Source organism: Oncorhynchus keta, chromosome 29, assembly GCF_023373465.1.
Source record: "Oncorhynchus keta strain PuntledgeMale-10-30-2019 chromosome 29, Oket_V2, whole genome shotgun sequence".
NCBI classification, from domain to species: Eukaryota; Metazoa; Chordata; class Actinopteri; order Salmoniformes; family Salmonidae; genus Oncorhynchus; species Oncorhynchus keta.
In genome coordinates, this window is record NC_068449.1 from 16732857 (window position 1) to 16746449 (window position 13593).

The window sequence follows — 13593 nt, forward strand, 5'->3', positions numbered from 1 at the left end:
GGGCAATCACTAGGGCTGGACAGTATAAGGTGGCAGATAGCCTAGTGGTTAGAGCGTTGGACTAGTAACCGAAAGGTTGCAAGATCAAATCCCAGAGCTGACAGGGTACAAATCTGTCGTTCTGCCCCTGAACAAGGCACTGTTCCTAGGCCATCATTGAAAATAAGAATTTGTTCTTAACCGACTTGCCTAGTTAAATAAAAGGTCAAATAAAATACCGTATTTTACTGTATGGACCGGTTTAGGTTTTTACTTTATCCTCTATAAACAGGGGTCTCTCTCTCCCCCTCTTCATTTGTACTTACTCAACCACGAGACACTTGTGTTTAGTCTGCATGGACAATACAGCACATGTTGATGATGCGGTTTTCACTTTGCTTCTTAATATAAATCCACTAGTGTTCTATAATTACACTATTAGTTTGTTTCTCTTACATCTGAAAACTGATAGTCTTTACTTAACAAGTTGGGGCTAAATCATGTTAGCAACTAATGCTAATCACTAGTTAGCTAATACAGTTACTGAGTCAGAGCAAACATAACTAGCTATAGAGCATAATACCAGTGATTGTGTAGACCTAAAATCAGCATGTTGTTTGTGCAACAGTATCTACTAAATCAAAGAGGAATATGCTAAGCATGAATATGTTAGCTACATGTAGTAACTAAGATAAGTGTGTTTCCTAGGAAACACTTTAGTTCCTACCCTGTCACAATAACTCCTCCCTGGCATTTTCATTTGTTGTCAAACACTGTATTCAAAGTGCACACTATTATATTCTAACTATACAATTAGAATAATAATTATATTTCCTTGACTCCAACAGTTGACCCAAGTGTTTTACTAAAATCGCATTTGGTTAAAAATATGGCACTGTGGAAATAATCTCAAATGAGTGCACGAAATACATAAATGATTAATGCTGAAAATTATTTTTGATTTAAGTTTAGTTGAACAATATAAAACAGTCAATGTAGAAAGACCCATGTAAAATCACAAAAATAGACAAAACATGAAACAATTTTTAAAGATTTTACTGAGTTACAGTACATATAAGAAAAACAGTCAATTTAAATAAATTCATAAGGCCCTAAATCTATGGATTTCATATGACTGTGCAGGGGTGTAGCCATGGGTGGGCATAGGCCCACCCACTTGGCAGTCAGGTTCACCCAATCAAAATGGTGTTTTTCCCACAAAAGGGCTTTAGTACAGACAGAAATAAATCCTCAGCCGATCCCACAGGTGAAGAAGCCAGATGTGGAGGTCCTGGGTTGGCGTGTTACACGTGGTCTACGTTTGGGAGGCCGGTTGGACAGAGATGTAAAGAAATTTGTGCACACAATTTTATTGGTGCATATGGAAAATTTGAGAATTTTTATTTCATCTCATGAAATATGGGACCAACACTTAACATGTTGCGTTTATATTTTTGATCAGTGTATGTGTTGCCACCCTAGGGTTACGACTACTCAAAGTCAATTTAGAACTGTTATTATTGAAAAACATAAAACACCGTCAGAAATTTTTACTGTGATATGATATTTTGGCCATATCTCCCCAGCCGTCACTACAATCATTGGCCTTTAATTATTTTATTCTGTGTTACAGCATTCAACCAAAATAATTGAAAATAATTATTTTAATCAATTGAACAGACCTCAAAAAGCACTAATCGCTCCGCTACCACCCCACTAACCCTAAATGAGTCAACATACAAAAATCCCCATTAAATTAAACATTCATCCATACACACAGGGACTTGCACGCCAAATGTGGTAGATCATATGTTAGACCAAGATGTGGATTTTATTCTGGAGAACACTGTGGAAAACAAACAAAGGGGGAACTGCATCACTGTGTCTTGCACAATTCACAGAGAGAAACAATGCATCCTTTCTAATAGCAACCATACCTGTCTGAGCAGCATAAACTACACATATACTACGCAATGTTCCTCGTGTTCTCCAGTCACTGAATATCGCCTGCCGTCTCTGCTGATTTGCTACACCTCCTGACACAATCTGCATCGAAACTCGCAGCGCCTTTTTCTTTTGGCCACATTTCTTAGCTCAAAAGACGGCTTAACATAGCAAGCTTCGAGCCACCATCCATCAACACAGGCACACAGCTCCAACTCATTTGTGCAGTGCTACGGCCTTGCTGCCCTTTAATAACTAAGCCTAAATTTCAGTGTAGAATAGACAAATATCATAGAAAAAGACCTGAGTTCAGACCATCTCCTTGCACAACAGAAGATGCTGTGGAACTAGGGCTATAGTACTTTAAAGAACATGAACTATAGTTGCTCAAAAGTACTACTGAAAACCTTTTTCTAGATAAAAACTATAACAAAACAAGAGGAAAAGGTTGACATGTACAAGTTGCAACAACAGGACACATGGGCGTCTGGGAGAGAGCAACACAACAGAATAATAAACAGCTCAGTCTGTCATTCACTAAGAGGGTTCACCATATATACACACATAGCTGAGCATCTCTCTGAGATGGGGACATTAAAGAGGGATGAAGAAGATATCGGCTTTTCCTGCTGCCCTGTATCTGTCCCGCTCCCAGGCTTTACTGCTTCATTAAGTACATCTATGCTTTCTCTCCCCAGCTCTCCACATGAGACCAACTGAAAGAAAGTCTGGAGAAAGCAGAGGAACAATGGCGGATCTCACCAGGATCTCTCATCAGAGTTCAAGGCCAATGACTGACAGTCAAGTCCCTGCTGTTGGGCAAGAAGAGGAATGCCTGGTTATTACACTTCTGTCCAGCTCTGATCATTAAAGAAGTCCTGTGAGGGACAACACACCATCTTGATACAGTATTTATGAAGGAGACGTTGACAGCCAGGCAGGCATCAATAGGGATTAGGCTAGACGTTTACGATAATGCCTTGGGCTCAGCTGAGACTGGCAGAGGGTAAAAGGTAGGAAATGCAGTGCAAATCTAGAAAAGCTTTAGAGGACAGCAGTTGAGGACTGGACTGACCAGCACCCTGTCTGATAGATAGCTGGTTCCTCTCAGCTGAACAGAGGACAGTCAGGAGGACTCCGATGGCCTGAGGGGCTGGAGACAACAGTACAGAGCTCTCTGTATGAGCTCTGTTATCCTCCAGAGTTCCTGTGAACTGAAACCTGCAGTCATAACAAACAGAGGCAGCAGGCGACACAGAGGGGGATGTGGTTCCACTGGGAACACAGGCAGGCAGGAAAGGACAAATTGAGGGGTGTCGATCACCAAGAAGCAGCTGGTATCCTCCAGGTGTGTGGATGGTGGTCCTTGTGTGGGGACCAGGCTCTGCCGCTTGCATCTACAGTATACTGAACAAAAATATAAACGCAACATGTAAAGTGGTGGTCCAATGTTTCATGAGCTGAAATAAAAGATCACCGAAATTTTCCATGTGCACAAAAAGCTTATTTCTCTCAAATGTTGTGCACAAATTTGTTTACATCCCTCTTGGTGAGCATTTTTCCTTCACGAAGATAATCCATCCACCTCACAGGTGTAACATATCAAGGAGATGTTGAAGCAGCATGATCATTACACAGGTGCACCTTGTGCAGGGGCCAATAAAAGCCACTAAAATGTGCAGTTGTGTCACACAACATTATGCCACAGATGTCTCAAGTTGAAGGAGCATGCAAGTGGCATGGTGACTTCAGGAATGTCCACCAGAGCTGTTGCCAGAGAATGGAATGTTAATTTCTGTACCATAATCCGCCACTGCTGTTTCAAAGAATTTAGCAGAATGTCCAACCAGCCTCCCAACCGCAGACCACATGTATGGTGTGGGCGAGCGGTTTGCCGATGTCAATATTGTGATCAGAGGACCTCCCGGGTGGCTTAGAGACTCAGGGTTCACGCCCAGGCTCTGTCGCAGCCGGCCGCGACAGGGTGGTCCGTGGGGCGACGCACAATTGGCCTAGCGTAGTCCGGGTTAGAGAGGGTTTGGCCGGTAGGGATATCCTTGTCTCATCTCGCACTAGCGACTCCTGTGGCGAGCCGGGTGCAGTGCACGCTAGCCACGTCGCCAGGTGCATGGTGTTTCCTCCGACACATTGGTGCGGCTGGCTTCCGGGTTTGATGCGCGCTGTGTTAAGAAGCAGTGCGACTTGGTTGGGTTGTGTTTCGGAGGACGCATGGCTTTCGACCTTCGTCTCTCCCGAGCCCGTAAGGGAGTTGTAGCGATGAGACAAGATAGTAGTTACTAACAATTGGATACAACAAAATTGTGGAGAAAAGGGGGTAAAAAAAATGTTTTATAGTGAACATAGTGCCCCATGGTGGCGGTGGAGATATGTATTGCCAGGCGTAAGCTCAGACAACAATTGCATTTTATCGATAGCAACTTCAATGTACAGAGATACCGCAACAAGATCCTGAGGCCCATTTGTTATATATTTTTTTGAATGCATGTGTGCAGATGCATATCTGTATTCCCAGTCATGTGAAATCCATAGATTACGGCCTAATGAATTTAAATTGACCGATTACCATATAAGAACCATATGACAGTAAAATCTTTAAAATGGTTGCGTTTATATGTGTTCAGTACACACAGGCCACACATTTGGACACCTACTCTTCCAAGGGTTTTTCCTTTATTTTTACTACATTGTAGAATAATAGTGAAGACATCAAAACTATGAAATAACACATGGAATCCTGTAGTAACCAAAAAAGTGTCAAAATATATTATATTTGAGATTCTTCAAAGTAGGCACCCTTTGCCTTGATGACGGCTTTGCACACTCTTGGCATTCTCTCAACCAGCTTCATTAGGTAGTCACCTGGAATTAATATAAATTAACTAGTGTGCCTTGTTAAAAGTTAATTTGTGAAATGTATTTCCTTCTTAATGCATTTGAGCCAATCAGTTGTGTTGTGACAAGGCAGGGGTGGTATACAGAAGATAGCCCTATTTGGTAAAAGACCAAGTCCATATTATGGTAACAGCAGCTCAAATAAGCAAAGAGAAACGACAGTCCATCATTACTTTAAGACATGTTGGTCAGTCAATCCAGAAACATTTCAAGAATTTTGAACGTTTCTTCAAGTGCAGTCACAGAAACCATCAAGAGCTACAATAAAACTGGCTCTCATGAGGACTGCCACAGGAAAGGAAGACCCAGAGTTACCTCTGCTGCAGAGGATATGTTTATTAGAGTTGTAAGCCTCAGAAATCACAGCCCAAATAAATGCTTCACAGAGTTCAAGTAAAAAAGGAAAAGGAGAGCCACACACTCTAGGAGCTCTGATGCAATAATTTAATAACCAACGTTTCGACAGACAAGCTGTCTTCATCAGGGTATAATGACAAACACTGCGGGTAACTAGTTTATATAGTGTCAAAGGACACAAGCAGGTGTCTGTAATCATGGCCGGATGTGGCCTGATATCATTGGTTAATTCTTAGAGGAGAGTGCATGAATCAGGCCTTCATGGTCGAATTACTGCAAAGAAACCACTACTAAAAGGACACCAATAAGAAGGAAATTTGCTTGGGCAAAGAAACACAAGCAATGGACATTAGTCCTTTGCTCTGATGAGATTTTTGGTTCCAACTGATGCGTCTTTGTGAGAAGCAAAGTAGGTGAACAGATGATTTACATTTACATTTAAGTCATTTAGCAGACGCTCTTATCCAGAGCGACTTACAAATTGGATCTCTGCATATGTGGTTCCCACCGTGAAGCATGGAGGTGGTGTTATGGTGCTTTGCTGTTGACAATGTCTGTGATTTATTTAGAATTCAAGGCATACTTAACCAGCATGGCTACCACAGCATTCTGCAGCGATATGCCATCCCATCTGGTTTGCACTTAGTGGGACTATCATTTGTTTTCCCTCAATCTACACACAATACCCCATAATGATGACAAAGCAAAAACAGGTTTGGACATTTTTGCAAATTTATAAAAAATAAGAGATACCTTATTTACATTAGTATTCAGACACATTGCTATGAGAGCTCAGGTATAATGACAAACACTGCGGGTAACTAGTTTATATAGTGTCAAAGGACACAAGCAGGTGTCTGTAATCATGGCCGGATGTGGCCTGATATCATTGGTTAATTCTTAGAGGAGAGTGCATGAATCAGGCCTTCATGGTCGAATTACTGCAAAGAAACCACTACTAAAAGGACACCAATAAGAAGGAAATTTGCTTGGGCAAAGAAACACAAGCAATGGACATTAGTCCTTTGCTCTGATGAGATTTTTGGTTCCAACTGATGCGTCTTTGTGAGAAGCAAAGTAGGTGAACAGATGATTTACATTTACATTTAAGTCATTTAGCAGACGCTCTTATCCAGAGCGACTTACAAATTGGATCTCTGCATATGTGGTTCCCACCGTGAAGCATGGAGGTGGTGTTATGGTGCTTTGCTGTTGACAATGTCTGTGATTTATTTAGAATTCAAGGCATACTTAACCAGCATGGCTACCACAGCATTCTGCAGCGATATGCCATCCCATCTGGTTTGCACTTAGTGGGACTATCATTTGTTTTCCCTCAATCTACACACAATACCCCATAATGATGACAAAGCAAAAACAGGTTTGGACATTTTTGCAAATTTATAAAAAATAAGAGATACCTTATTTACATTAGTATTCAGACACATTGCTATGAGAGCTCAGGTGCATCCTGTTCACATTAATCATCCTTGAGATGTTTCTACAACTTGATTAGAGTCCACCTGTGGTAAAAATCAATTGACTGGACATAATTTGGAAAGACACACACCTGTCTATGTAAGGTTGACAGTGCATATCAGAGCAAAAACCAAGCCATGAGGTTGAAGGAATTATCCGTAGAGCTCCGAGACCAGATTGTGTCGAGGCACAGATCTGGGGAAGGGTAAAAAAAAAATGTCTGCAGGATTGAAGGTCCCCAAGAACACAGTGGCCTCCATCTTAAATGGAAGAAGTTTGGAACCGTCCAAGACTCTTCCTAGAGCTGGTCGCCCAGCTAAACTGAGCTATCAGGGGAGAAAAGCCTTGGTCAGGGAGGTGACCAAGAACCTGATGGTCACTCTGACAGAGTTCCAGAGTTCCTCTGTGGAGATGGGAGAAACTTCCAGAAGGATAACCATCTCTGGTTGCACTCCACCAATCAGGCCTTCATGGTAGAGGGGCCAGACGGAAGCCACTCCACAGTAAAAGGCATATGACAGCCTGCTTGGAGTTTGCCAAAAGGCAGCTGAAAGACTCTCAGACCATGAGAAACCAGATTCTCGGGTCTAATGAAACCATGATTGAACGCTTTGGTCTGAATGCCAAGCGTCACATCTGCCGGAAACCTGGCACCATCCCGACGGTGAAGCATGATGGTGGCAGCATCATGCTGTGGGGATGTTTTTTCAGCAGCAGAGACAGAGACTAGGATTGAGGGAAAGGTGAACAGGGCAAAGAACAGAGAGATCCTTGATGAAAACCTGCTCCAGAGCACACAGGACCTCAGACTGGGGCGAAGGTTCACCTTCCAACAGGACAACGGCCTTAAGCAACACAGCGCAGGAGTGGCTTCGGGACAATTCTCTGGATGTCTTTGAGTGGCCCAGCCAGAGCCCAGACTTGAACCCAATCAAACATCTCTGGAGAGACCTGAAAATAGCTGTGCAGCAACACTCCCCATCCAACCTGACAAAGCTTGAGATGATCTGCAGAGAAGAATGGGAGAAACGCCCCAAATACAGGTGTGCCATGCCTCATACCCAAGAAGACTCTAGGCTGTAATAGCTGAAAGGTTCTTCAACAAAGTACTGAGTAAAGGGTCTGAATACTTATGTAAATATGAAATGTGCAAACATTCCTAAAAACCTGTTTTTTGCTTTGTCATTATGGGACATTATGTATAGATTGATGAGGACAAAAAAATAATTATTTAATTCATGTAGAATAAGGCTGTAATGTAACAAAATGTGGAAAAGGTCAAAGGTCTGAAAACTTTACGAATGCACTGTACAGAATATACCCAGGGCTTGATCATGCATACGGAACACAGTGAGAAAAGCTGCCGGTCTAATTGAGCAACAACATCCATGGTAGGAGTTAGAAACAGACTTATCTTCCTTAGCACCACAGGAGGTTGGGTGGCACCTTAATTGTGGTGGACGGGCTCATATTAATGACTGGAACGGAATACATGAATGGTATTGAACTCGGCAGACTCAGTAGCCTCGGTTTTTCAGATGACTGCCTTTCCTGGTTCACCAATTACTTTGCAGACAGAGTTCAGTGTGTCAAATCGGAGGGCATGCTGTCCGGTCCTCTGGCAGTCTCTATGGGGGTGCCACAGGGTTCAATTCTCGGGCCGACTATTTTCTCTGTATATATCAATGATGTTGCTCTTGCTGCGGGCGATTCCCTGATCCACCTCTACGCAGACGACACCATTCTATATACTTTCGGCCCGTCATTGGACACTGTGCTATCTAACCTCCAAACGAGCTTCAATGCCATACAATACTCCTTCCGTGGCCTCCAACTGCTCTTAAACGCTAGTAAAACCAAATGCATGCTTTTCAACCGATCGCTGCCTGCACCCGCATCCCCGACTAGCATCACCACCCTGGATGGTTCCGACCTTGAATATGTGGACATCTATAAGTACCTAGGTGTCTGACTAGACTGCAAACTCTCCTTCCAGACTCATATCAAACATCTCCAATTGAAAATCAAATCAAGAGTCGGCTTTCTAATCCGCAACAAAACCTCCTTCACTCACGCCGCCAAGCTTACCCTAGTAAAACTGACTATCCTACCGATCCTCGACTTCGGCGATGTCATCTACAAAATTGCTTCCAACACTCTACTCAGCAAACTGGATGCAGTTTATCACAGTGCCATCCGTTTTGTCACTAAAGCACCTTATACCACCCACCACTGCGACTTGTATGCTCTAGTCGGCTGGCCCTCGCTACATATTCGTCGCCAGACCCACTGGCTCCAGGTCATCTACAAGTCCATGCTAGGTAAAGCTCCGCCTTATCTCAGTTCACTGGTCACGATGGCAACACCCATCCGTAGCACGCGCTCCAGCAGGTGTATCTCACTGATCATCCTTAAAGCCAACACCTCATTTGGCCACCTTTCGTTCCAGTGCTCTGCTGCCTGTGACTGGAACGAATTGCAAAAATCGCTGAAGTTGGAGACTTTTATCTCCCTCACCAACTTCAAACATCAGCTATCTGAGCAGCTAACCGATCGCTGCAGCTGTACATAATCTATTGGTAAATAGCCCACCCATTTTCACCTACCTCATCCCCACACTGTTTTTATTTATTTACTTTTCTGCTCTTTTGCACACCAATATCTCTACCTGTACATGACCATCTGATCATTTATCACTCCAGTGTTAATCTGCAAAATTGTAATTATTCGCCTACCTCCTCATGCCTTTTGCACACATTGTATATAGACTCCCCTTTTTTCTACTGTGTTATTGACTTGTTAATTGTTTACTCTATGTGTAACTCTGTGTTGTCTGTTCACACTGCTATGCTTTATCTTGGACAGGTCGCAGTTGCAAATGAGAACTTGTTCTCAACTAGCCTACCTGGTTAAATAAAGGTGAAATAAATAAATAAAATACCATTCCAGTTACTCCATTCCAGCCATTACTATGAGCCGTCCTCCCCTCATCAGCCTCTTGTGCTAAGCACTGTCTGGCTCCTGGACCACAATGAGTGATTAGTCAGGACAAGCAGGGAAAAAGAGTGACTGACTGGTCCAGTGCTGTGGAGACATCCCTCATGCTAATAGCACTCAGTGTCTAAATATATGCTCTCCCCTTTGTACTCCATGGGACCTGGAAGACACTGAGGGCCAATTTACAACCTCCTGAAAATGGATGAGAGGGACACAGGTTGTCGTGCTGCTGAGATCAACCAGGCAGCAGGCACGTTATTAAACCAGGGACAGACAGTGGGAGAGGAGAAGTGGTGTCTGTGGGTATAACAGCCTGCTGCTCAGGTTTTACAGGCTCCACATTTCACCACATTAAATATAGTAATAAACAACATGTCACAAAGAGCTCGTCTGAGAACTGGAGACATTTTAGAAGAAGAGGGTAAACCAGTCTAGGCATGGGGAAATCTAGAACAAGAGAGGAAGCAATGAAGAAAGAGCGAGAGAGAGAGAAAAAAAGAGAGCAAATGGTCGAGACAGAAAGATGCACGCCTACATCAGAAACCTCAGTTGTTAAGCATCTCTTAGCTGGTAAGTGTGATCAGTAACAATGAGAGAGAGGTTGTCTATACCAAATACTTTAACTAAACTAAAATGTATTTATTTAGAAGGATGACCTCAGGTTTATTCAATCTACATGAATGGACATGTAATCGTATGATAGATTCATTCAAACACAGATCCTGTGATGACAGAAACTAGGACAGCCACACCTTTTCAAAGGAAACCAGACCGGTGTTACCATGATGAGTAACTCAGGAGACAAAGGACATCAAGTGGGCTGTCCCTGTCAGTAAGAATGATGCATGAGAGTTAAGACAAGTCTTCTATGCTATCTACACCATATTGATTGCTGAGACTTCCAGAAAAAGGTCTGAGACTAAACATTAAAGCTGAGCTAACAGAATTACAAGGCTTTATACAACTCTGCCAACTCATAGACAAGATGCTGCTCAATGTGACAGCTCAAGGTGAAAGAGCACCTTGAGGAAGAGTGAGAGGGAGCCTGTCTCATACACATACAGGCTACCACTGGCTTATCAACAGTGACAGGTTGGGCCATAAACCCTGGCTCTTTGTTAGCTACAGCCCCAATACCCTGTTCATAGGCAATGTGGGCCAAAGGAAGGCAAAATCATAGGGAAAAACCTTTAGCTACTTACTCAAAAGTGAAGAAGAGTCCACTTGTGATGAGAATGAGGACGAGGGTGAGGTAGAAGACCCCTGTCTGTCTGGCCATCATGATCCTCCCATTGCAGTAAAATTTATTCCGCCCCGGGAAGGCTTGCCACTTCCTCTTTTTGGGGGTCCTCTTCTTGTATGGAGTTTCCATTGGGGTTGAGCTGCGAGTGCTGATCTGGCTGTATTCGCACTCTCGCATAGGCTCAGCCACCCCGAGTTGCAGCATCAATGGTCACTCAGTGAGATCCCCTCCACAGTTGAAGCAGTCCAGTGCGAGGAGCACCGCTGAAATGAAAGCAACAGAACTGTGATGTTAATCTACTGGAAAAATTGTTGTCTGATTATAGCCTGGTCCCAGATCTGTGTGTGGAGTATACAGTCAACTACTATGTTGTCATGCCAGACAGACAATGAATAGTTGTTGTTGGCAAAACAATATAAACAGATCAGGGATCAGTCTGATTATAGGATCACATTCAATGTTTTCCAGATTATGTTGAAAGGAGCTAGTATAAGGTTTAGCTTGCTACCATTTTAGAGTTCATGTTTTATCAGCTAGCTATGGTTTTATTCGTTTATGGGCTATGGTTTCCAGCATGACATCCAGACCTAGTGGCTATCCATCTTACTAGGCTCCATAACTAACTAACTTAGATACTAGTGACAGCTTCCCACATGCTTAAAACTTTTCACTAGCTAGCAACTAGCACGCTTGCAACTAATGGTTTAATCAAATATACTTAGATTAGTCTTGGCCCTAGCTAGCTTACTAAACTAGGTAACTACCTACCTACCATGACCAAATAAACAAACGTTAACTATCTTACGCTAGTTAGGTAATGTTACCTGAATCACCCAGCAACATGACTTTACTATTGACTAGATATAGACAACGTCAGCTAGCTAGCAAAAAGAAACATGCAGCCAAGTAACTAGATCTAGTTAGCTAGGCTAACGTTAACTCGTGGGCAAACTTCTGAGTGTTCTGTCGTTTCCTGTGAGCCAACACCCGTTTTCATTCACCAAGCATCACGGGCACATCCCGGACGGCATACCATCACAGAAACCCTCCAGTTTTGACAGCCCTCCGGACAGCTCACCAAAGAAAGTCGAGACTGCTGGTACGCCACTTTTTTCTGGTCTCCTTATCCGTGTTTGTTGCAAACTGCAGTCGAAAACAATATCATAATTTCTCTCGGAATTACAATAATTACAAAAGGCTTACGACTGATTTGAAAATATCAAACACTTCAATCATGGAAAAATCTGATAGTCTGGGTAGGTCCCACGCCACACCATTTCAAACTCAACCACAGTGGAAAGACGCGCGAGGGATTCTCAGACAAGTTTGCGTGTGATACGAAAAATCAGAACGCGCTTGCAGGTCCAATTTCCATCTACAGTTGTTCAATTTGGGGATATTCACATAATTATGTCACGTACTCGTTCGCTTGCGTAGTGAAACGTTGCACCATTCCCAGCAAGGCTGTTGAAACATCGGGATATCCCAATGTGTTTGTTCGGAAAGCATTCACACTGTTATCTCCATCACGTTGCACTGCTCATCGCAACTAACAAACAACAACATACCGAGCACACATCCCGCCCTCCTCGAAACACATTCTTCTTCGTGTGAATTTCTGGCAGACCAGACGCTGTGTTATGAGTATCGCTGCCTTTCAGAGGTCGGAGTGCATATTGCACATTTATCACAAAAAAAGGAAAGGGGAACATTATAAATTGCACAACCATCTAACCCTGCAACGGTCTGTTCCCAAAACCCACCACCCATCCCTCTACTTTGGCCCTAAACGATCTTACACCAGGCCATCAGCCTTGGAGGATGGAACCCCTTCTCTCAAAACTCCCTGTAGATCTTCTGCACTAAAATCACTCAGACCCAAATATTTCTCTGCTGCTGCAACTGCCACGCCTATCTTCTGTGATGTCTACTCCATCCATGCAGTTCAGTTAATCACCATGGCTATAATAAAGCACTGCTCTGTTTTCTTGACATAGCTATCAACAAAACAAGTCCTACAGGCTCTAGTTGTGTTGCACCGGGACAACTGCCAGTCACATGATCAAGTGCCACAAAGAGGGACATAATGTACCAGTCAAAAGTTTGGACACACATACTCATTATTTTTTACATTGTAGAATAATAGTGAAGATATCAACTATGAAGTAACACACATGGAATCTTGTAGTAACCAAAAAGTGTTAAACAAATCAAAGTATATTTTAGATTCTTCAAAGTAACCAACCTTTGACTTGATGACAGCTTTGCACACTCTTGGCATTCTCTCAACCAGCATCATGATGAATGCTTTTTCAACAGTCTTGAAGGAGTTCCCATATATGCCAAGCACTTTTTGGCAGTTTTTCCTTCATTCTGCGGTCCAACTCATCCCAATTGGGTTGAGATTGGTGATTGTGGAGGCCAGGTCATCAGATGCAGCACTCCATCACTCTCCTTTTTGATCAAATAACCCTTACACAGCTTGGTGATGTGTTTTGGGTCATTGTCCTGTTGAAAAACAAATGATAGTCCCACTAAGCACAAACCAGATGGGATGGCGTATCGCTGCAGGATGCTGTGGTAGCCATGCTGGTTAAGTGTGTCTTGGATTCTAAATAAATCCCAGACAGGGGTAAAAAAAAAAAAAAATGGTATCAATTTTAGAATAAGGCTGTAACGTA

The 13593-nt window shown here is 42.9% G+C and overlaps 1 protein-coding gene across 7 annotated transcripts in view; it reads right to left on the minus strand.

Annotated features, from left to right (window-relative positions):
- Positions 1-12673, minus strand: part of LOC118362351 (palmitoyltransferase ZDHHC14-like) — a 92514-nt gene extending 79841 nt beyond the window's left edge. Inside the window, exons 1-3 of one of the 7 annotated variants that reach the window (XM_035742603.2) lie at positions 12334-12470; positions 11991-12055; positions 10872-11175 (exon numbers count right to left, since the gene is read on the minus strand). In XM_035742603.2, the coding sequence (XP_035598496.1) occupies positions 10872-11116 (245 nt within the window). In that variant the 5' untranslated portion in view covers positions 11117-11175; positions 11991-12055; positions 12334-12470. The other 6 variants (XM_035742604.2, XM_035742602.2, XM_035742606.2 and 3 more) reach the window with 6 other exon arrangements.
- Between the last annotated feature and the right edge of the window lie 920 nt (positions 12674-13593).